At 39.3% G+C, this 23998-nt stretch overlaps 4 protein-coding genes across 5 annotated transcripts; 3 read left to right on the top strand and 1 right to left on the bottom strand.

Annotated features, from left to right (window-relative positions):
• On the top strand, nt 428–12362 carry LOC104744712. The gene is made up of 28 exons (XM_010465803.2): nt 428–548; nt 887–1049; nt 1326–1414; nt 2005–2128; nt 2638–3279; nt 3368–3736; nt 3825–3929; nt 4016–4198; nt 4378–4519; nt 4607–4788; nt 4854–4939; nt 5040–5088; nt 5528–5594; nt 5692–6173; nt 6272–6371; nt 6623–6756; nt 6963–7030; nt 7125–7341; nt 7531–7746; nt 7843–7998; nt 8071–8124; nt 8205–8413; nt 8554–8617; nt 8879–9201; nt 9550–9733; nt 9831–11837; nt 11931–12002; nt 12121–12362. Exons 2-28 carry the CDS (start codon nt 975–977, stop codon nt 12139–12141), a joined length of 6420 nt encoding a protein of 2139 aa, XP_010464105.1. The 5' UTR covers nt 428–548; nt 887–974; the 3' UTR covers nt 12142–12362.
• On the top strand, nt 12589–14831 carry LOC104744711 (BTB/POZ domain-containing protein At3g05675-like). Its single transcript, XM_010465802.2, has 3 exons — nt 12589–12844; nt 13080–13129; nt 13249–14831. The coding sequence occupies exons 2-3, from the start codon at nt 13118–13120 to the stop codon at nt 14575–14577; spliced, it is 1341 nt and encodes a 446-aa protein (XP_010464104.1). The 5' UTR covers nt 12589–12844; nt 13080–13117; the 3' UTR covers nt 14578–14831.
• Nucleotides 15565–19886, bottom strand: LOC104744710. Of its 2 annotated transcripts, none has more exons than XM_010465798.2 (4): nt 19715–19886; nt 17668–19336; nt 16394–17327; nt 15565–15992 (listed from the first exon to the last, which is right to left on the bottom strand). In XM_010465798.2, the coding sequence occupies exons 2-4, from the start codon at nt 19168–19170 to the stop codon at nt 15715–15717; spliced, it is 2715 nt and encodes a 904-aa protein (XP_010464100.1). In that variant the 5' UTR covers nt 19171–19336; nt 19715–19886; the 3' UTR covers nt 15565–15714. The 2 variants fall into 2 exon arrangements, with proteins under 2 accessions (XP_010464100.1, XP_010464101.1); XM_010465799.2 differs by lacking the exon at nt 19715–19886 and adding an exon at nt 19515–19620.
• On the top strand, nt 20824–23924 carry LOC104744707 (receptor-like protein 12). Its single transcript, XM_010465795.2, has 2 exons — nt 20824–23645; nt 23741–23924. Exons 1-2 carry the CDS (start codon nt 20982–20984, stop codon nt 23747–23749), a joined length of 2673 nt encoding a protein of 890 aa, XP_010464097.1. The 5' UTR covers nt 20824–20981; the 3' UTR covers nt 23750–23924.

Genomic DNA, 23998 nt, shown 5'->3' with positions numbered 1-23998 from the left:
TTATGTATGACACATGAGTAAAACAAACATGGTATCCATACATAAAACCAAAATCAGTTAAAAGGACCAAACATATTGTAAAGTAAAATCATATATGGTAGATAGAAATCAATAACTTCAGCATAGTAAAATTATCAATGTTGAAACCTTCTTTTTATCACGCTCTGTATATTAAAAAGTCCAGGGTGAATGGAACAATAGATGTGAAAGGTTACTACAATGTATTTTTTATCATTTTTTTTGTACTTTAATTTTAACTACATCCTTGTCAAAAAAAGGTAAATAGTAAAAAAAAAAAAGACCAAAAATATATTAACCCCTCTTAGTGGGCAAGCAAGTAATTTATTTGTCTACACAAATATTTTTGATTTTATTGGTTTAAATCGATATAACCAACCGACCGGGCCAACCCTAGAAAGCTTAACGCCGGTTAACCAAAAAGAGGCTACCCCCGCCGGGTTATCCCAAAAAAACAACGACGTTTTTGTTTTTCCTCTTCTTCTTCTTCTTCTTCGGCCTGCGCCGTGCGTGCTCTCTCGAATTCACAGGTAAGCTACTTCGATTCATACTCTTAAAACATATATTGCCTTCGCATTCCCCCTTGTGGCTTCGTTTCTAAAGCACAATTTTTCTAAGGTCTGTTTCGATCCCCAAGTAGAGAGATTTTTAAAACCTAATAACTGTTCCGTTTTCTTGTACAACTACTTTTACATAGATTAAGTAGTCGTGATCTAGTTGTTGCTATTGACATAGTAAGCTTTTAATTAAGTTCACGCAGCCCTCAGAAACGGGCTTTGCTTGGTGATGTCGATTTTGAATTTGTGTTTTAAGTTGCGTTTTCGTGTGTGATTAATCTAATTCAGAGACGTAATTTTAACAATCTCAGATTTTTAGCAACGAGGCTGAATCAGTTTTATACTGGCTGACCTAAGAGGAATACGTTATTCCAGAAGACTGGCCATCATCCTGTAGACATGGTACGATCTGAGCCTTGTGTTCTGTTCGCTCAGACCTTTGTTCATCCTCAATTGGACGAATATGTTGACGAGGTAACCTCAATCTTTAGTTTATGATAATAATACACTTGAATTGCTTCCCTGTTCTTTTTTGCTGAGCTTCTAGTGGTTGGATTAGGTTCTGTTGTATCTCAGTCTCTTAAACTGGTAAAAAATGCTTGCTTTCATAGTATTACGGTTTACTTGTACGGGATTGGTCGGAACAAGTAGTACATATGGTGGTGTGTCAGTCATTCCAATGTCAGAAGTTACTTCTTTGGTTTCGCGCTTACTGAAGATTTATTTTATGTTCCCTTTAAATTCTTATAGGTAATATTTGCTGAGCCAGTAATTATCACAGCTTGCGAATTTTTGGAGCAGAATGCATCCTCATCTTCTCAAGCTGTTTCTCTTGTCGGGTATGTTCTTTTTTTTTTGACTGTGTATTATTATTACATTTCGTTCTTGACTTTAACTATGGAGGATCTTGAAGTAGTAATATCCATTATTAGAAGTCTTGTTGAAATGCTTGGTCCCATGTTGTCGACTCTGTAGCTGTGATCTCGATTGACTCTTTGATGTTAAGCTTTGTTTTGGATGTTAGAGTCCACGATTAGCTATTTTCTTGTCAGTGACAAGTTGTCACTTGAAGGGAGGATGATAAGAAACCTAAATTTGTGTAGAATTTCTGAAAACCCCGCACTTGTTACTCTAACAAAAAAACTGAACTTTGCAGACATGATATTTTGAAACTGTGGTTTGCTTGACATGTCTAGACTCTAAAGTAAAGGTTCTTTTTCATCCGTGGTAGTCACTTTCAGAGAAAACTAGATTTTGGGTCAATTCGTCTTCTAGAAACAAAAATAGTGAAGGATATTGTAGCTGGACCACTTGTAGTTAGATTTTTCAGCTAAAGATTTCTGTTCTTTGTGAATGACTTAGACAACATTTCTTGAGCGTGGATGATATCTATGGCTGGTTATCTAAATGTTGACAATATTTTCGTTAGGGCAACTTCACCTCCTTCATTTGCATTGGAAGTGTTCGTACGATGTGAAGGGGAATCAAAGTTTAAGCGACTTTGTAATCCTTTTCTTTACACTCCATCAGCGCCCTACCCTTTGGAAGTGGAGGTAACTGTTAAACTTGATTTATCTATAGAATGATATTTTTCTCTTTTCACTTTCATTTCTTTTCGGTTGTTGGGATTGATTAGTTTAGTATCTGCGACTGATGCTGGTAATAACATTTGGGAATGGTTCTTACGTACGTTTTATGTCTTAGACCAGAGTAATTGGCTACCATAACTGTTGGCTGGAAATATGGTTTACAGCTGTAGATACTCCCCTAAAGATGTGTATATATGTAAGCTAGATTAAATATTTGTCTTCTGATAATAGGTTTTATGACATAATAGAGGGAGTAAATGAGTTGTTGTAGGTGTAAGGGGTTTAATTTGGGTTGGGGGTGAGAGGTCTTTAGAGTATTGAATACCTTTTAATTATGCCATCTTGTGTGTCATACGTTCAGTCTCCCTCTATGCTATCAGAAAAGTTGTCAATCATTCCTATTTGCAGGTTTCAGTTCCTCGCATTACTTTTGGCTACTCTTAAAATTTAAACTGTTCTCATCGAAATTGCAGGCTGTTGTAACAAACCATCTGGTGGTTAGAGGTAGCTATCGGAGTTTGAGCTTGATCGTCTATGGGAACATTGTGAAAGATTTGGGGCAGTACAATATCATTCTTGAAGGTCGTTCTGTAACTGATATTGTGAGTTCCACTGAGGGTAATCTTGAGGACTTGCCATTGGTATTGCACTCAGTTAACAGAACAATAGAGGAATGTCTATCCTCTCTAGACATAGTATCTCTCCCCCTGGCTGCTGTAGATGTGCCTGTGGAAGTAAAGCGATTGTTGCACCTGCTGCTAACAGTCTTTGATAAGCTAGCTACTAATGATGTAGTAAATAAATTTGTGGATACGGTAGTGTCTGGGGTCTCTTCTTATGTTACAGACAATGTAGATTTCTTTTTAAAGAATAAGAATTCTCAGGCCGTGGCCAGTTCTCTAGATTCTGGGTTATTCCATGATATAGTTGACAGGGTTAAGAAAGATATTCTTGATCTCAATGAAATTCAAGAATCAGATGTGGCACTTGGAGTGTTCAACTTTCTTGAATCAGAGACTTATTTGGCTACTTCCCAACAATTGGTTGATATGTTGAGCCCATATATTCAGTTTGAAAGAGATTCTTTATGTACTGTCCTTCCACAGCTTTCAAAGGTATTACATTTTCTTTTTAGCTCTCACACGCTGGTGGTAGAAATTTGTAATATTAATAGGTCAATTGTTATTAATTTTCTTTTTTCAGGGAAAAGCCACTCTTTTAGGTTTAAGTTTGACATTTTTATTATGCTCTGGCCGAGAAGGCTGCCTCCAATTTGTCAATTCGGGTGGGATGGATCGACTTGTATATTTGTTTGGTCATGATCTTCAGAATTCTACCACCATTACTTTGCTGTTACTTGGAGTTGTTGAGCAGGCTACACGCCATTCAGTTGGGTGTGAAGGATTTTTAGGTTGGTGGCCTCGTGAAGATGGAAGTATCCCATCTGGGAAGAGTGAGGGCTACTGTCTCCTTTTGAAATTACTTATGCAGAAACCATGCCATGAGATTGCTTCTCTTGCAATTTATATTCTTCGTCGTTTGAGAATTTACGAGGTTATATCAAGATATGAGGTACTCTCCATATTAAGAATCTTGTTTTGTTGGCATTATGTTGATATGCCCTTTATGTTAAAATTGTTACTAATATTCTGTCTATCAGTTTGCAGTGCTGTCAGCACTGGAAGGTCTCTCCAATTCTCATGGACCTGCAACTCAAAATCTGGATATGCTATCTGATGCTAAGTCACAACTTCAAAAGCTCCAGGTTTGTTTCTGCTTATAATTTCTCGCTTTTACAATCAGTAAACCAACCATTTAACATTCTAACCGGTGTTACTGCTGAATATTCAGAAGCTGATGAAGTCACTTGGATCGGTTGAAGATCCCTCACCATCAGCCTACGCAGAAAGAAGTTTGGTCTCTGATCATTCTGAAGGGTGGTTGTCATACAAGGCCACGAGTAAACTAACTGCTTCATGGGCATGTCCCTTTTTTAGCTCTGGAATTGATTCGCACATGTTGGCACTTCTGAAGGTAAATCTTTAGGTTAAATTAGTCTTTGACATAGATATTTAAGCACTATTTTAGTTGCTAAATATGTTGCGTGTCGGAATGGAATTATCTTTTCCACTTCTTATTATGTCACTGAAATCAAAATTTTTAGAGGGTATTCTAATTAAAAAACCTTACTTGAAGCGTCTGACAATGCACAGGAGCGGGGTTTTCTTCCTTTGTCAGCAGCACTTCTCTCAATGCCTGGATTGCATTCTAAAGTTGGAGATATTATGGATGTCTTTACTGATATTGCAATGTTTATTGGCAACATAATTCTTTCATTTATGTTTTCACGCACAGGTATTCTTATTTAACTTACCCACTAGAATAGACTTGATGATTATGTGCATTCGAGTTGTAATTCAGCATGTATCTTCTGTTTTCCAGGATTGAGCTTTTTGCTACATCATCCTCAGTTGACTGCTACAATAATACAATCTCTGAAGGGATCTGTTGATCTGAACAAGGAGGAGTGTGTCCCCCTCCACTATGCTTCAATTTTAATATCCAAGGGATTTACTTGCAGCTTACTGGAAATTGGAATAAATCTTGAGATGCATTTGAGGGTGGTGGGTTCACTTTACATGCGTAGATTTATACTTGTATCCTACTATTTCTTACATACTTCATTCAGGTGAGTGCGGTAGATCGTTTGCTCAAGTCGACACAACAAACAGAAGAATTTCTATGGATTTTATGGGAATTGCGTGATGTTTCTAGGTGACAAATATTTTGATGCCATGTCTCGGTGTGCCAAAATCTGCTTTTATTTGTCTTTTTCTTCATTTGAAATTAACTGGAAGGCATTCTGCAAGTGTAGGTCTGATTGTGGGCGTGAAGCTTTATTGACGTTAGGTGTTTTTCCAGAGGTATGTATCTGGTACCAAGAAAAAGAATATACTTCTGCTCTTTTTCTTCATCGTGGTTTCTCATAATTCTCATTTTCTCCTCCTTCTTTGCCTCTGAAGTTGATAAATGGTAAACCATTTTATGGTGAAGTAATGGCACACATTTGATTGTTTGAAAAATCATGTGTTTGGTGGTGCTTTTAGCTACCTTCACGAAGTTTAAACCTTTGGTTATAGTGGGAGTTTTTTGGGAGATTAGTGAACAAAAATGTTGCATCTGTGTTCCCCTGTGCTGGTCACGTAATTTTTGACGATAACAAAATTGTTTATCTCTTTGTTTCTTGTGCAAATTCTTCTAGTGTTCTCTTTATTGTTAAATCACTTGTTCTGATTGGTGCATTTTGTATTGGAGTAGGGATACTCGTGGCTTTCACTAATATACTTTATTGATCAATTTCAGGCTTTAGCAGTCTTGATTGAAGCTTTGCATTCAGCCAAGGATATGGAGCCAGCAGTTGAAAATAGTGGTATCGTTGCTGTTTATCTCTGAATTTACTACCCTGACGTAGTCTCTTGGTTATCTTCTTTCAAAACCCCTTACTTGTTTAACATGTTCATTTTCAGGAATTTCACCGCTTAATCTAGCAATATGTCACTCAGCTGCTGAGATTTTTGAGGTCATAGTCTCTGATTCAACTGCATCATGCTTGCATGCTTGGATTGAACATGCCCCAGTCCTTCATAAGGCCTTGCATACATTGTCACTCGGTGGTTCTAATCGAAAGGATGCTCCTTCACGATTACTTAAATGGATTGATGCGGGTGTGGTTTATCACAAACATGGTGTAGTTGGGCTTTTACGTTATGCTGCTGTCCTGGCTTCTGGAGGAGACGCCCAATTATCATCATCAAGCATCCTTGCACTTGATTTAACACCGACTGAGAATGGTGCTGGAGAATCAACAAATGTCTCTGAGATGAACGTCCTAGATAATCTTGGAAAAGTTATCTTTGAGAAATCTTTTGAAGGTGTTAACCTTTCTGATTCATCAATTTCACAGTTGACAACAGCACTTCGGATTTTAGCGCTGATTTCAGATAATATAGTATGTTATCTTTCCCCATAATTTTGTCCAGAAATTACTTGTTTTTCTTTTGGATGTTGTAGTCATCTAAGTGTTCTGAAATGTTGTGCTTTGTACAGACTGTTGCTGCTGCTTTATATGACGAGGGTGCGGTTACAGTTGTGTATGCTATCTTGGTCAACTGCAGCTTCATGTTTGAGAGGTCCTCGAATATTTATGGTAAACTACTGTCTATTCTATGATTTTATTCAACTCCTCTATTGCTGCTACCATTTGATTCTCAGATTTAGACTGATGATAAGAGATGCCGGGAAAGATTAAAATCACCCACTGACTGGATAACTGTTTTTTCTATTTATTCTTTCAAGAACTTTCTTCTTATAGGTTCACGATGTTTTCAGTTATTTTTCATCAATCGTTTGATGATTATAGGTGACACCCAACTAGTTATTTTGTTTTGTACTAAGCAGATTATCTAGTCGATGACGATCATGGATGCAGTTCTATTTCTGACTTTTTGTCTGAACGTAATCGTGAGCAAAGCTTGGTGGACTTGTTAATTCCTTCCCTTTCCCTTTTGATATCTGTTCTGCAAAGACTACAGGTTTGTTGCTCTAAACATTATTAGTTTCTTCATCATGTATCAACAATTGTTTTGACTCTGCGGAATGAATTTAATTAATCTTTTCTCTCAAAAGCCATATCTTCTGAACTTTTGCCTTTATTTTACTTTGTTGAGACTCTATAATTGCGGGATTATGCGTCTTCATTATCCCCTCTGGTCATTGACATTGTCTTTACTGTCTAAAGGGAACTAAGGAGCAGTATAGAAACACCAAACTGATGAAGGCACTCCTAAGGCTACATCGGGAAGTCAGGTGAGTTACTTGTCTTTTGTTTTAATAGTATTAATCACATGTATGTTTTAAGCAAAGTTAAGCTTTGAGCCACAATGGCTTGTTTTCTTTCCAGCCCGAAGCTAGCTGCTTGTGCAGCTGACTTGTCCTCCCATTATCCGGACTCTGCTCTTAGCTTTGGAGCAGTGTGCCACCTCATTGTGTCCGCCCTTGTCTGCTGGCCAGTTTATGGATGGATTCCTGGGCTATTCCACACTCTTCTTTCGGGTGTCCAGACGTCCTCTGTTCCTGCCTTGGGTCCAAAGGAGACCTGTAGTTTCCTCTGCATTCTAGTATGGAAATCTTACACTTCCACTAATTATTTTCAACATATATTTCCAGCCGAATAGATATGACTCATCTGAACGTTTGTGATGGAATTTCGATCATGTTTTTTGTATTCATTTAATGTAAATAGTATCAACTGGAATATCTCCATATACTATCTTATACTTTATTTTTCGTTGATTTCTCATTGCAAGAGTGATATTCTCCCCGAAGAAGGAGTCTGGTTTTGGAAGAGTGGCATGCCCTTATTAAGTGGTCTCAGAAAGTTGGCGGTTGGGACATTGATGGGTCCACAGAAGGAGAAACAGATCAACTGGTATCTGGAGCCTGGTCCACTTGAAAAACTGATAAACCATTTAACACCTAATCTTGACAAGATTGCAAAGATTATCCAACATCATGCCGTATCTGTATGTTCCTCTATGTCTAGTTAGCTCCAGTGTCTGCTGCTTTTGCTTTTGTTATCATCTATCCAGCATGATTTGGATTGTCTTATTCTTCAACAGGCATTGGTGGTCATTCAGGATATGCTTCGGGTTTTCGTAGTTCGTATTGCATGTCAAAGGGTTGAACATGCTTCTATCCTTCTGCGGCCCATATTTTCATCTATCAGAGATGGTATTTTGGATCAGTCATCAACAAGAGACACTGAAGCTTATATGGTGTTTGTTCGACCTCTCTAACTCGCTATCTATGTACTGCTGCTCCTAACCAGTCTCATTACTCTCTTTCAGGTCTACCGATATCTTACCTTTCTGGCTAGTTTATTAGAGCATCCGCATGCGAAGGTCATACTCTTTGCCTTATGTCATAGTATTCCTTCACTTTTTTGTTTGTTTCTTATTCACCTGAAATTTATTCACTTTAGGGATTACTGTTAGAGGAGGGTATTGTTCAACTGCTTGTGGAAGTTCTGGAAAGATGTTATGATGCCACTTATCCAAGTGAAAACAGGGTTCTAGAGTATGGAATTGTGTCCGAGTCTAGTGTGATTCAGTGGTGTATTCCAGCTTTCAGATCAATCTCACTACTATGCGATTCACAAGTGCCTCTCTCGTGCTGTCAGAAAAAAGAGCTGTAAGTCTTTTTTTCTGCAGGATTGCTTAACGTTACCATTTTTGGGTGCGTTTATAACACGGAACCTAATTGTACTAGGATTACCTTATCTAGATTACATTTATATCTAATCGATTTTGTATTTACATTAACTTGCACAGATTGGCCAGTTTGAGTGCAAAAGATTGTGCATTGATTTTTCCCTTTGTGCTGAAGTTCTGTCAGGTACATTAAATTTTGTCGACATTGTAGTGATCTATGTTTATCAATTTCCAGATATAATTATGTTTGTGTTATTCTTATGTTGCTCGCCTAGTCCCTATGGAAACATGGTAAAATTGCTGCATCTAATATGCTACGGGTTATAAATTATGATTGTTTGTTTGTGGCAATAGATTCTGAAATATTGATGAGCTCTTCTAAGAGATATCTTTGTAATATTTCCTAATTTAAATGTGATTACGAAGAATGATTTTCTTTTTACAGGTGTTGCCTGTTGGCAATGAGCTATTATCTTGTCTTTGCGCTTTCAAAGACCTGGTCTCATGTGGTGAAGGTCAAAATGGTCTGGTTTCACTTTTGCTTCATCTGTTTTCTGGGGCCGAAGAACCTGTATCTGCTGAAAGGTGGTGTGACACTAGTAATATGAGTCTCAATCAACTAGAGATGAAGAAGAATCCCCCTTTTCTGTCTTGCTGGATCAAGTTATTGAACTCAGTTAATTCAAAAGATGGGTCCTCTAGTCTTGCAATTAAGGCAGTAAACGTTCTGAGCGTGGGCTCCATCAGATTATGCCTTGATGGTGAAAGGTGACTCCCATACTCTTCATAATCTACTAAATTTCTGCTCACCCAATACAAGACAAATTTGATAGGATTTAATAACTTTGATAGGCGACGTGTCCTTGTATGGCCATCTTCACTACGTATGTCGATAGAAACATAATGTCTGCCAAGGCCTTTTAGTTTAAGTTGGTGCATGCATACAGTTTCGTTAATCTGGTTTTGTTTAATCAATATAAGCCTAAAAATTAACAAGCAGAAGACATGCTGTTTACATTTAAATGGTTCCAACTAGTATATCAAACCATTCCTTTTACATATATATTTAACACATTAATTAAATTCTCTGTAGTCTAATTTTCTTCATTTTTCCAGTTTGGACTCGAAGAAGGTTGCAGGACTTAAATCCCTTTTTGGCCTTCCAAGTGAGTATAGTGGTACAGACACTTTTAGAGAGGAAACCATTGGTTTGATTGAACAAATGGTGACACTGTTGAGTTCAGTGACTATGGGATCTGATAGTTCAGTAACAGCTGAGACGAAACCCTATTTGCATGAGGTACGAACTACCTCATCCCCGCTTTTCTTGCATCATCCACTTCTTTTGTTGATTTCCTCTTAGCACTGACTTCCGTATTCTATTTGTGGATTTGAAGGCATCTCGGTCGTTGCTGTCGTTGCTAAAAGACGGGAATATTGATGATATTATCTCCTGCAAAGGTGTTCTTGTTTCTCCTGGGAATTTTGATATGGTTGATTTGGAGTCTGAAAACATTGAGGATGATCTCTATCAAAGAGGACTTGAAGACAAGTTCTGGTGGGAATGTCCTGAAACATTACCTGAGCGTCTGCCCCAGTCATCTCTCCCTGCGAAAAGGAAACCACCAACTTTGGAGAGCTCTAGCAGGCGTGCCAAAGGCGAAAACTCTTCTGTTGACATACCGACCCAAAGTTCAGTTCAACGCGGGTTGGGTTCTGTATCCCTTCCTCCTGCTCGTCCATCTAGAGATAGCTTTAGGCAGCGCAGGCCGAATACCAGCAGGCCTCCCTCTATGCATGTAGATGATTATGTTGCTAGGGAAAGGAGTGTTGATACAGCTGGTAATTCTAATGCAATAACCATTTCACGAGCAGGATCTAGCAGTGGTAGACCTCCATCTATTCATGTTGATGAGTTTATGGCCAGACAGAGAGAACGAGGCCAAAATGCCTCCACCATTGTGGTTGGAGAGGCTGTTGTGCAAGTGAAAAATCCTACTCCTGCTAGAGATACTGAAAAAGTTGCAGGTAAACCAAAACAATTCAAAGCCGATCCTGATGATGATCTACAAGGAATAGATATAGTTTTTGATGGTGAGGAGTGTGAAGGACCTGATGACACCTTTCTTCAGCCTGATGAGAACCTTATGCAGCCTGCTCCCGTCATGGTTGAACAAAACTCTCCTCACTCCATTGTTGAAGAAACCGAGAGTGATGCAAATGGAAGTAGTCAATTTTCTCACATGGGCACACCTGTGGCATCTAATGTTGATGAAAACGCTCAGAGCGAATTTTCATCAAGGATTTCTGTTTCACGCCCTGAGATGTCGTTGATTCGTGAACCAAGCATTACTTCTGACAGAAAATTTGTTGAGCAAGCAGACGAATCAAAGAAAATGACCCCTCTGAAGACCGCTGGCATATCTGAATCTGGGGTTGTACCTGCTTACAACATGCCAGGATCATCAGGACAAAATTTGATTGATCCTAGAGTGGGTCCTCAGGGATTCTATTCCAAGAGTAGTCAGCAACATACGGGCCATATTCATGGTGGATTCAGTGGTCGGGGGGTTTATGAACAGAAAATGATGCCAAACCAGCCTCCCTTACCTCTAGTGCCGCCTCCGTCAGTCTCACCTGTGATACCACATTCTTCTGATTCTCATTCTAATCAATCCTCCCCGTTTATTAGTCATGGAACACAATCTTCAGGAGGACCCATCCGGCTTATGCCACCGCTCCCTTCAGCAATTCCCCAATACTCATCGAACCCATATGCCTCGTTACCACCAAGGACATCTACAGTACAATCTTTTGGATACAACCAGGCAGGCACAGGTACCGCTGAACAACAACAGAGTGGTCCGGCGACTGATCATCAGTCTAGCAATCTATCTATTCCAGGAACCGGAATGACCTCTTACCCTCCCCCCAATTTAATGTCATCCCATAATTTTAACAGGCCGTCATCTATCCCTGTGCCCTTCTATGGAAATCCTTCGCATCAAGGAGGTGATAAGCCGCAAACTATGTTGTCGGTTCCCTCTATTCCTCAATCACTCAATCAACAGTCCATCCCTCAGCTGCCATCGATGCAGCTTTCACAGTTACAGCGCCCTATGCAGCCTCCTCAGCACGTTAGACCACCCATACAGATATCTCAACCATCAGAGCAAGGAGTATCAATGCAAAACCCATTTCAGGTTCCAATGCATCAGATGCAGATGATGCAACAGACGCAAGTCCAGCCTTACTACCACCCTCTTCAACAACAAGAGATCTCTCAGGTGCAGCAACAGCCACATCATCATGCTGTACAAGGTCAGCAAGGAGCTGGGACTTCCCAGCAACAAGAATCTGGAATGTCATTACATGATTACTTCAAGTCCCCTGAAGCCATTCAGGTACGTAATCCACACTAAATAATACACTGATCTGCTTTGGTTAGTAGTATTATGTGCCACAGCTCACGATAATTCTTAAAAAATCCTCTGCAGTCTCTATTGAGTGACCGCGAGAAGCTGTGTCAGCTTCTGGAACAACATCCGAAGTTAATGCAGATGCTTCAGGTTGTTTTCTAAATCGATTTGTTTACTTATTTTTACGTGCTTTTTGTATCATCAACCTTTGTGTGTTTCTTGTAGAGTGTAAACTGAAATTGGGTTTTATTCTTGTTGGTTGTGACAGGAAAAACTTGGGCAGCTATGAGAAGAGAAAGAAACTTTTCAGCAAATACATACCATCCCTTTGCTTACAAGTTGCTTTTCTGTTTCTGTAATGTTTAAATAACATGTACATTGTTTTCCTTTGATATGTAAACAAAAGCGGTAATCGATATCGCTTTCTGTTGTTGTTTAGTCATATTCATGTACATTAGTAAGAAGAGAGACTCCTCCTTCAAGTTCAAGCAAGTCTTGGCATTTTTTTCAAAGCAACAAGCCTGTACAAGGCAAAGAGCATATAAATACTTGAATAAGGGAAGTAACACACATTGAGAGGACTTGATCTTACATTTACAATCCTCAATCCTTCAATGTAAAAACGTAAATGGTAACAATACGAATTGAAGGAATTATTACAGTAACTAAAATCATAAAACCTTGAAGAGGCCTGAAAGCCCAAAAGAACATTTGAAATCGACCCCACTAAGTGACCCAACTAGATTTTAGGCGAACGTCACTCAATACTCAAAAACAAAAACAATAGAAGAAGAAAGAAAGATTTGTCCTTTAAGCCCAGCAAATTTCTGACACACATCATCAACTAGGCATTGAAAAGATCATTTGTACCAACGAAAGAAAAAGAAAGAGAGAGAGCGAAGTAGATCGATCGGGTGGAGTTTTTGATGATATCTTCGAAGAAGAAGTACCACTGCTGAGAGAGAATCTTAAAAGATTCGACATTTAATAAAGTACTGTTCTCTTTCTATTTCTGGGGATGAGTTCGTCATAATTGGAAAGTTGCTTGCTTTCTGTTTTCGTTTTGTTTACTGAACTTGCATTTCTATACTCGGATCGTCTTTCATCTCTGAAACTCTCTCATACTAGTGTGAAATGATGATTGTTGTTTTTTCTGGGTTTAGGAGTCTGCAATTTTTTGTATGTAAATGGATCTCAGTTCTTGCTCCCCTTTTCATGGTGATTCAGGTGCTGAAATACACATAAAGGATCCAGCTTTTTGCTCTATGGAGCCTCGTGTAAGTATATATATATATATATATATACACTAAACAAGAGATGATTTACTGATTTGTGGGTTTCTTCTCTGTTAATGAAATGTTACCTTGTTTTCTTTTTCTTGGTTTTTGTCTCTCAGCAGGATAATCAAGCCGAGGCTTCATATACATTTGGTGATCGATCGAGTAGTGACATAGTTGTTAGACTAAGAAACGAGGAAGGCAGGGACGATTGGATCTATTGCCATTCCAAGATCCTTACTGATAAAAGCCAGTACTTTGCTGACCGTCTCTCTGATAAATGGCCTACTTGCAAGATTCTTGATTCACGCTACTGTGTTGAAGTCATCTGTCAAGAATCAGATTATGATCATCATATCAATCTCTTAAGACTTCTCTATCTTGTCTCTGACTCTGATGATGTCCATGAGGATAGCCTCTGTCATAACGTGAAAAGTGCTTTGGGGATCCTCTGTGTAGCTAAAGAACTTAGTTGTCCGCAGATTATCACTGCTTGTGTGAATTACTTGGAAGCTGTTCCATGGGAAGAAGGCGAAGAGGAAGAGATTCTACGGATTGCACCTAGAATTGGATCAGAAGCAGAGCCGGTTCTTGCTCGTCTCCAACCAGTTGATCAGTCTGCTGTTACTGGTATCTTTGTATCTGCTTTTAGGTTTGCTACTTCGTCCCCGCCTTTGCCCTTGGGAGACATAAAGTCCTCGGCTCAAGAACAGATTGAGTATATGATAACCGAAGATGATGATGCACCATTGTTGATTGCTGATGAAGAAATCAAGCTTGAAGTAAAAGAATGTGTAAAGAGTCTGTTTGTTAGATTCTTCCAATGTCTAGAAGAACTCTCTTTCAAACCTTTGGAGTCTGAGGAGACTAGCAAAAAAGGGTCTTTTAGGATGGTTCTGTCTGATTTGTCGTGGGCTTTTCAGATATTAACAAAGATGGAAGTGGTTAGGGAATTTGTAGTAACATGGGTTGACACATCTGAGAAGTTAGTCAAGGTAGTTGAGAAGTTGGAAACATCAGTTACAGAGACGGTTGAGATAAGAGTTAAGATCATCGAGGTGACTTCAAAAGTCTTGGAGGCGATCGGTTATGGAACAGTGATATTACCAACAGCGAAACGGCTTCAGATGGTGAAACTTTGGCTTGCTTTTGTAAGAAACACAAAGCCTCTTGTTGAGTCAGTGGTAACGGGAGATGAGGAGGTTGAATCTGTTGTGAGGTATAAAATTGATGGAGAGATATGGCAAGCTTTGGAATCTTCCTTTGTATCGATAATTCTTGCATTGCCATCTGCTGACCAAGCTGAGATATTGACTGAATGGTTAAGCAAGAATGGGTTGTATCCGGATTTAACAGAAGCTTTCGAGGTTTGGTGTTACAGATCGAAAGTCGCCAAGAGAAGATTGGGTTTACTCGGGGGAGAAGAGGAGGAGAACGGCATGTCTTAAACTCATTTCCTGAGCTCTGAATCCAGAGGGAAGAAGCATTCCGTTTTTTTTGTTGATGTTTAGGTGTCATTTAACCCCTTTTGTGTCATTCTGTATTCTCTCCTTAGTATTATCCAGTCTGTAAATACTGTTGACAGAGATCTTTGTCCACTAAGAGATATGTCGGTCTATCGATCACTTGGTTTCTCTGCAACTATATCACGGAACTTATAGGTCCCATTAGATCATTATTGGATAACACTCTTGAGGCTAAACGTTTTATATTTGTAGACCTATCCATATATGTTGCTAAGTGATATCATATAACAAAACAAGAATTTGCTCAGTTAAACAATCAATGGTATAAAAAATTAAGACTGAGACAAATGGCACGACTTAGTCAAGAGACCTTTGATCAGGGTGCTCCAGAAGGCAGACACAATCTGCCGTCTGGTCGCCTAAAAGATTAAGACTGAGAGAAATGGTGGGGGCCTGCGCGAACGCAAAGCCCCCCTGCCACAAATAATGACGTAGGCTCTTCCTCTTGGGAAGACCTTAAGCATAGCACCCTTCCGGTATGTGCAATGGAAGTCACTAGCCTAGGCCACTCGTCTTCTTGATCGCGAGTTGACCCCGTCCAGGTAAGTGATTTGCTCTGTGTCATGAGTCTCTGTTTTATACCCTGTTTCAAGTGCCTCTTTCGTCTCGTGTATCCGATGTGGGACTTTTGCTAAGCTCTACTACACTTTCCGCCGTTTCTATCTTTGCAAAGGTAAAACAGCGTGTCGTTTCTGGATTTGGTTTTGTTTTATGAACAGCGTGTCGGCAAGAGTTTGATAAAAACGCTAATTCTTAAAATCTTTATGGTGGGCCGGTGGCCCAAATTCAATTATTACTCGGATAAAGGCCACAGTTTGTATCGAACTTGATAAGCTTTTCATATGTTAAAACTGTTTTTGTCTTTTTGTTGGACAGTGCATAGTAGTTTAGTATCAGTGGAACATAAAAAAAGTTAAATTCTTTTTTCAATGAGAAATAATCGCACTTGTTCATCATATTCATATACAATTCTAAAAATAAAGATGCAGCATCTGAAGAAAGACGAGAAAAAAAAAAGAATTTAATTTTCTAACAATCTAAACAATTGAAGCAAGTGGTTTAGTGGAGCCCTAGACTCAACCAATGGGGTTGTCTTGTGTCTAGAATCATCTTAACTACATCTTCTACAAATGAATCAAAACAAGAATAGCAACACCCTTTCATCAGGCTGCTACTGCTGCTGCTACTACTTCTGCTGCTGCCAGGTGTCATATGATGGTGAGTACACGTCACTGGTGGCGGAACAAGATGCACTTCACTGCTCTTATGTTCAAGTCCACAAGCTGCCAGTATCGTGTGTATTGAGCACGTGGAAATCTCCTCGAAAGTGGTTTGACCTGAACAAAACAGAGAACGAGTACCCAAAACACTACAATCAGAGTCCAGATAAGAATTGAATCTAACTTATTGTCTTAAAGGGTGGAGTTATGCAAAGAAGAAACTAGATGTGTGCCTCAGGCCATAGTCGACATTGAAAATAAGCTAGGCAAATAAATATGTAGCTATATCCAAAACTATCTAAAAGAAGTGTCATGCAGAGAAGAACTAATCCAAGGTGTACACAACGTCAATCATAGTGTCCCTATAAAGTTTAAACTTAACCACTAGATGAAAAAATCCCTTAAGGTAACTCCGGTTCACAATCAGATACTGAAAACTATAGCGTAAAGCAAAGAGTAGCAGTATATACTAGTCAGGTTAAACCACGAGCTTGAAAAAGGAATTGGATAATGTGTACCTAAGTCGATTTTACTGGACAACTTTTTGAGATGGGCTTTAACTCGTTGTTGCAGTCGTTCTCCTCCCATAGAAGACATTGTGTTTGGAATGTAGCTGTGTAGATGTTGTTGATTACTAATCAAGGGATCACCCTGAGCCAGTCCATGACGTAATCCTAAATCGATAGGTCTCTCGCCAAGAAATGTATCATTAGACAAATGTCTGAATGTATCTTCGCTTCCAAATTCATCTAACTTTGGAGACAAAAGCTCAGGGTCATGGGCAGATATCAATGAATTGTTGTTTGGTAGTCTTTCCCCAGAGATTGTATACAACGACGCCCCTGTTTCTTGTCTCGCTGCAGGCTGAGACGGGTCGATTGTTCTGCCATGACCTATTTGTGTAGTCACGAAACCATCACTCGAGTTAGCAGTCGATGTTCCACCAGTTCTAGCACCCATATTAATAAGTCTATCACTGTTGATAATATTTTGTATGTGTCTGTGAAGCGTCCTTCTTCTTGATAATGTGGTTGCCCCTAAGCCGGATGGAGAAGAACCTTGAACATCACCATTGGGAAGCCTTGGAGAAAATAGGTTTTCTCCATTGAAAAATGGTGTACGTGGGGAGACTAGCAAAGACATATCTTGATATTGCCCTGAAACTACTACAGGTGATGGTCTACTGTAAAAGCCACTAACCCTTTGTTGCTCGGATGTAATATGCGGTTGGGAACTAGCTGATCCAAGTGCAACGGGTCTACAACCTTCACAGTACCAGTTTCCTTCAGGTACTTCCCTCCCGAGACCAACACAGTACGTATGGGCAGATGAATCACAAAGATCACAAAGCAACATAAGCCCATCATCATCACCTTGGTGACATTCCGTGCATATTATATTTTCATAGGGATCGAGATAACTCCTCAACTCTTCTTCAGTAGGTTGATAGACCTGCACACAGTAAAATCCCATATAAGATAAATAATCACAGAAGAAGTGACATAAAAACACAACACAACCACGTCCATAGGTTAACAAAAGTTGATAAGGTCTCGTCTATCATGCATCTGACCCGTCTAAGTGAGAAATCTGATGTTAAGGGTAACTATTATGTATTGACATGTTAAACTGCGACAAGAAGGAATGTATATTTGGACCTCAAATGTGAGTGTTGAAGAATACCATTTGAAAAGAAGACCACAACGAACATTCATGAGGATACCAGTATAAGCAATAGATCGACTAAAGACACTATAGGCGTAAAGCAATAGAAAGAGTAGTAAAAACAAACCTGATCACGTTCAGGTACAGGTATCACAACTTCTCTCAAATCTACTCCAGGTGTAGATCTTGCAGGTTTACTGATTGTTCTGAACCGCTGCTTGCAGAGTGGGCAGCGAGATTCTACTTTCGACCACTCCATTATGCAAGTGAAGCAAAAGTAGTGGCTACAGCAGTCCAGCGTTCCCTTCAATCTTCGCATGTCTTCCTCAGACAGACAAATCCCACAAACGTTTTTCATCACATCTCTTTTCACTATCTCTACCTTCTTTTCACCTTTCTTAACAGGAGACTTGCGAAGCTGAGGTAAATCCTTTTTGACCGTGGTCTGTCTTATAGATGATGCATGCTTCACACTACTTCTCAGTAAACTACCGGCTTCTCTTATCTGCTCTCTTTCCTCCTCCGAGATTGTGTACTCATAATCAGATTCTCCAGAGGATGCAATGTCTGAATCTGATGGCACGTTATACCGACGCCTTGGCCTTGATGATTTCGTCTTCGCCTTCTTCCTTGCAGGTAGGCAGTCATCTACAAAATCTCCATCATCATCATCATCATCTTCATCTTCATCAACTCCTTTCTTTGTGTATTTCCCACGTCTCTTTCTTCCCCTTGTTAAACGGGTTTTGGCAACAGAGCATTTCTTTCTTCTTTTACGCCCTACTCCAGATCTTCGCTTACGCTTGCTTTTCTTACAAACCTTGACTGTATTTTTGTTACATGCAATTGTCTCTTCCTCTTCTTCCTCGTCCAATGATACATCTTCATCTGCAGTAAAATCTTCATCCCCATCTTCATCCTCGTAATCTCCATCATCTTCCTTTTCTGTTTCGTTGTCCTGCTCTTCCAATGCCACCATCTTTCCATCTTGAGCATCATGCAAGGAATTCAAATCCACATTATCACACCTGACATTTTCCACATCCCTCTCTTCCTCTTCCTCGCCATCCTCCTCTGGATAGTCTCCATCTTCATCATCCTCTCTCTCATAGAAAACTCTCCTTCGCTTCCCTAAACCTACTCTTGGCTGTTTCTCTCCATCCAAAGACCCAACTTTTCCAACAATCTTCCTTGAATTACTCATCTCCTCGTCCTCATCATCATCGGCATCATCAAGATCCACATCCTCGTTGTCAGATACGATCTGTTTAGTCTTCCTAGACTTACATCCTCCGGTGATTTTCCGATTACCACGAGGACCTGTTTTCACTTTAGGCCACTCAACATTTCTCAGCACCGCATCTTCTTCCTCCTCCTCCCTTACGTCATCAAATTCATCATCATCCTCAACGGCATCAGACACACCAAAACCATCAAAGGATGGTTGTTCAGCACCGTCTACAGAAGAGGCATACTCTTCCTCCTCTTCCTCCTTGAGATCAGCATCAGATTCATCTTCTTCATCCTCTTCCGAAATCACATAATCCTCATCAGATTCATCAGAACCCTTATCCTTAGATCTAACCCTTCTATTTGAATTTCTATCACAAAACGTGTTCCTCTTTCCCATATGCTCTCTCTCTCTCTCTCTCTCTCTCTCTCTCTCTCTCTCTCTTTTTTCAATTACGGTTAACAAAAACCACTAAATCACGTCCTGAAATTTATAATAGCCTAACCATTAAGACGAAATCACCGAGAAATCTGAACCTTAGTTTCTCCAATTGAAAACACCAGATCTGCAAAATCAACCCAGAAACACATAAGAAATCAAGAAACGTAATTGAAAACCCATAAAAGCTCTCGATTTGATTCCGAACCATAAAAATTCTACAGTTACACACACAGAGTAATGCTAATTTTAAATTCCGATCCTATTTTAGAAATATAAAATCTATCCAAAAGCAGAAATCAAACCTCCTCCTGGGTTCACACAACTTAAATGAAATTCCTCAATCAATCCCACACCCACAGAGAGAGAGAGAAATAGTTAATTAAAAAAAAAAAAAAAAAGTCAAAACACCCAAAATAAAGGTATAATAATACAAAAAAATAATTTACAGCACCTAAACACATACACAGGGCGAAAAAAAAAGAAAAAAAGAAAAGAAACGAACCTCCGATGAAGAAGACGAAACACTTATGATTTTTTCCAATAAACTTTTTTTTTTTTGTGAATCGTGATCTTTTTCCCCGCCTTATTTTCCTCCTCTTTATTTACAGCTAATTTTAATTTGATATAAGCCAAAATTGGGGAAAGGTATTTTGATTTTTTTTGGTTTGTAGTTAAAGGAGGCTACGCGTTAGGGGGAGAGAAGATGTGAACTATTGTGTTCTAATGACGATATTACCCTCGACCGCTTCTGGTGGCAGTTGCAGCTGCTATTGGGCTTTTTTGACTTCTTTTAAAATATTTTACTATATGATTGCATGACCACGTGAGGCAGCTATACTCTGTGGTTGAGCGTACCGAATGTTTCGCATCGCACGGTCCCTCTTATGTTACTTATTTTTTTGTTAGGTAATCAATGGCAAAATAAACGATTATGATGAAGTTACTATTTTTAGCAGATAACGATGTTTCCGATAAAATGTAACTTAACAGTTAACTCAGCCAAAATACATTTTATAAAATCCACCCTCATTTCACATTTTCCAATTTATCTAATCTACAGGCAATTTTTGGTGAGAGTTTACTTTTAAGGTTTCATCCCTGTGGTTTGGACTTTGGACTTTGGACTTTGGAGCATGGATTAATAAGAGATTCCTTACCTAGAACTAGCATAGAAGAACTACACGATACTCGTATAACTTTTGTAGGTTTTACATTTCTACTTTTTAGTTATCCAAAAATTTTCAATCGCAGTTTTTTCTATTAAAAATCATCAAAGGCCCATGTAATACCGATTGGATTAGTTTTATGCCCTGATAGATTAGTTAGTTTCTCTGTTGTTGATGAGGGTTGGCACAATGGGCTTGCTTACTTAAAGTTAGGCCCATCAATGAAAGACGTCGGCCAAGAAAGCGACGTACTACTCTAATCATTACAAGAAGAAGACCAAGACATTCACGGAAGGTAGTAGCGAGCGCATGCTTTAGTGGAGGAGAGTGGAGACAACATTGCTGTACTTTTCTTTTCTTTTTTTCTGGTATTTTTATATAAAGGTTGAATGATCGAAACTGAAACTGATATGTCATATGTCGTTGAGTGTAATACCAAATCACATCGAATTCTCAACATGGTTAATGTGTAAACAAATCACAAAGACTTTGACTCTCTCTGTATCCAACGTAAAGAAGACTTGGAAAGAAGACAAAGAGTGAATTTACGTTTGTCGACTAGTCTATTATTATGTATAAATAAAGAGATGTGCATATAAACCAATGTTACCCTCAGTTCCATTTTTTTCTCTGCTTTTTCTTTTCATTAGTTTAATGAAAGGCTCTTGGAACTCCACGACTATCATCGTTCCTTTTACTCTGTTTTCTCTGATCTTCTTATTCATTTTTAATTTTCGAGATGTGTTTGGGGTTCCTACTGAACACTTGTGTCATCCCGAACAGAGGGATGCACTTTTGGAGCTCAAGAAGGAGTTTGAGATCAAGAAGCCTTGTTCTGACGGCGCTCTTCCTCTGAAGGCAGAGTCATGGGCCAATCACAGTGACTGTTGTTATTGGGAAGGTATTACGTGCAATCCCAAGTCCGGGGAAGTGATCGAGCTAGACCTTAGTCGTGGTTGCCTCCAAGGCCGGTTTCATTCTAATACCAGTCTCTTTAAAGTTCAAAATCTTCGTTTTCTAACCACTTTCGACCTTTCATATAATTATTTCAGTGGCCATATCCCATCTTCTATTGAAAAATTTTCTCATCTCACCACTCTCGACCTTTCTAAAAATTATTTCAGTGGTTCGATCCCTTCTTCGCTCGGAAATCTTTCACACCTCACTTTTCTCGACCTTTCTGGTAATGAGTTCGTTGGTCAGATGCCATATTTTGGCAATATGAACCAGTTGACCTACTTAAACGTTGATTCCAATGAACTTACTGGTACCTTCCCCCTTCCTTTACTCAATCTGACAAAGCTGTCGGACTTATCACTCTCCCGCAATCTGTTCACGGGAACGCTTCCTTCTAACATAAGCTTACTCTCTAACTTGGAGTACTTTGAGGCATGGGGCAACGCTTTTACTGGATCTCTCCCTTCGTCTCTCTTCACTATTCCTTCTTTGACGTCTGTTAATTTGAGAAATAACCAACTCAACGGCGTTCTTGACTTTGGGAATATATCTTCACCATCTACTACACTAACAGTGTTAGACATTAGCAATAACAACTTCATAGGGCCAATCCCAAGATCTATTTCCAACTTTATAAACCTTCAGGACCTCGACCTTTCTTATCTCAACACCCAAGGCCCGGTTGATTTTAGTATCTTCATGAATCTGAAGTCGCTCCTACTTCTTAACTTATCTCATTTGAACACCACTACAACGATTGACTTGAATGCACTCTTATCCTCGCAGCTCAACTCAATCTATTCAATGGATCTCTCAGGCAACCATGTTTCAGCTACAACCAAAACTTCAATTGCACATCACCATCAAATGATTAGTCAGTTGTACTTGTCAGGATGCGGCATCACTAAGTTCCCGGAACTCTTAAGGAGCCAAGACAATTTGACCAATCTAGACATTTCCAACAACAAAATCAAAGGTCAAGTCCCTGGCTGGCTATGGACTCTACCAAATTTGATATTCGTGGATCTTTCCAACAACACTTTTAGTGGTTTTGAAGGATCAACGGAACTTATCACCACCAAACCATCTATGCAGTACTTGGTTGGCTCCAAAAACAATTTCACAGGAAATATTCCTTCTTTCATATGCGCTTTGCGCTCTCTAATCACTCTTGATTTATCTGACAATAACCTCAATGGTTCCATCCCTCATTGTATGGGAAATCTCAAGAGTACTCTTTTGTTTCTAAACCTTCGTCAGAACCGTCTTGGTGGAGGTCTTCCAAAGAATATATTTAAAAGTCTAAGGTCACTTGACGTCGGTCATAACCAACTGGTGGGAAAACTTCCTAGATCTTTCATCCATCTCTCTACTCTTGAAGTTCTGAATGTGGAAAACAACAGACTCAACGACACGTTTCCGTCATGGTTGTCTTCTCTTAAAAAACTACAAGTTCTTGTCTTACGCTCCAATGCATTTCACGGACCGATACATCATGCCTCCTTTCGTACTTTGCGAATCATCGACTTATCTCGTAATCACTTCAATGGAACTTTGCCGTCAAACTACTTTGTGAACTGGAATGCTATGACATCACTTGGTGGAAACGAAGATCGATCTAAAGAAAAGTACTTGGGAGATTCTTTCCGATACTACCATGATTCAATGGTTTTGACGAACAAAGGTGTTGAGATGGAGCTGGTACGTATCCTTAAAATCTACACAGCTCTCGACTTTTCTGAAAACAGATTTGAAGGAGAGATTCCAAGATCCATCGGTCTATTAAAAGAGCTTCATGTTCTTAACTTGTCAAGCAATGGTTTCACCGGCCACATCCCATCATCTATGGGGAACCTGAGAGAGCTAGAGTCACTGGACGTTTCTCAAAACAAGCTTTCAGGAGCAATTCCACAAGAACTAGGGAACCTCTCGTACCTTGCCTACATGAACTTCTCTCACAACCAGCTTGGAGGTCTAGTACCAGGGGGAACTCAGTTTCGTAGGCAAAAATGCTCTTCTTTCAAGGAAAATCTTGGACTTTATGGTCCTTCACTTGATGAAGTTTGTGTAGATATTCATGCACCAACACCACAACAACATGAACAGCCGGAGTTAGAGGAAGAAGACGAAGAGATGATGTTCAGTTGGATAGCAGCTGCAATAGGATTAGGACCTGGTATTGCCTTTGGATTGACTATTGGATACATTTTGGTTTGCTACAAACCACAGTGGGTCACGAACCCTTTTCAACGAAAGAAACACAGAAGCAGAAGAAGAAGCACCACAAGGTCTACACCGCTTAAAAAAGAGGTAACATTCTGAATTTGAAAAAATAGAAAAACTATGTGTATATGTATATTATTATAAAGTAACTAACGAAATAATTTATATATGTGTTTGTATAGCCTTATTAAATCCAAGCAGAAGAAGACAATGAAGTAACCCAATCACAATCAGTAACACTACAAAGCAAAGAAGAAACTTAGGGAGAACACAACAAATATGTCCAGTTTTAGTTTTATATGTGGATTGGTTTAGCTTTAAAACTGTGTTCTGTTTCTCTCTGAATAACAACAAACCTTTTTCATCTGTTCTGTCTCATAAATAAACTTATTTCTAAATGCGATCGCTGCTTTTAAGATCCAACAAACCAACAAACTTAT

Source organism: Camelina sativa, chromosome 15 (genome assembly GCF_000633955.1).
Source record: "Camelina sativa cultivar DH55 chromosome 15, Cs, whole genome shotgun sequence".
NCBI classification, from domain to species: Eukaryota; Viridiplantae; Streptophyta; class Magnoliopsida; order Brassicales; family Brassicaceae; genus Camelina; species Camelina sativa.
This window is presented reverse-complemented; position numbering and strand designations above follow the sequence as displayed.

Coding starts and splice junctions, on each gene's coding strand:
- LOC104744712 (XM_010465803.2), top strand. CDS start 975: ATGGTACGATCTGAGCCTTGTGTTCTGTTCGCTCAGACCTTTGTTCAT. Junction 5,595..5,691: donor GCCAGCAGTTGAAAATAGTG/GTATCGTTGCTG, acceptor GTTCATTTTCAG/GAATTTCACCGCTTAATCTA. Junction 6,372..6,622: donor GAGGTCCTCGAATATTTATG/GTAAACTACTGT, acceptor TGTACTAAGCAG/ATTATCTAGTCGATGACGAT.
- LOC104744707 (XM_010465795.2), top strand. CDS start 20,982: ATGTTACCCTCAGTTCCATTTTTTTCTCTGCTTTTTCTTTTCATTAGT.
- LOC104744710 (XM_010465798.2), bottom strand. CDS start 19,170: ATGGGAAAGAGGAACACGTTTTGTGATAGAAATTCAAATAGAAGGGTT. Junction 17,328..17,667: donor CTGTACCTGAACGTGATCAG/GTTTGTTTTTAC, acceptor TACTGTGTGCAG/GTCTATCAACCTACTGAAGA. Junction 15,993..16,393: donor GTCCAGTAAAATCGACTTAG/GTACACATTATC, acceptor TGTTTTGTTCAG/GTCAAACCACTTTCGAGGAG.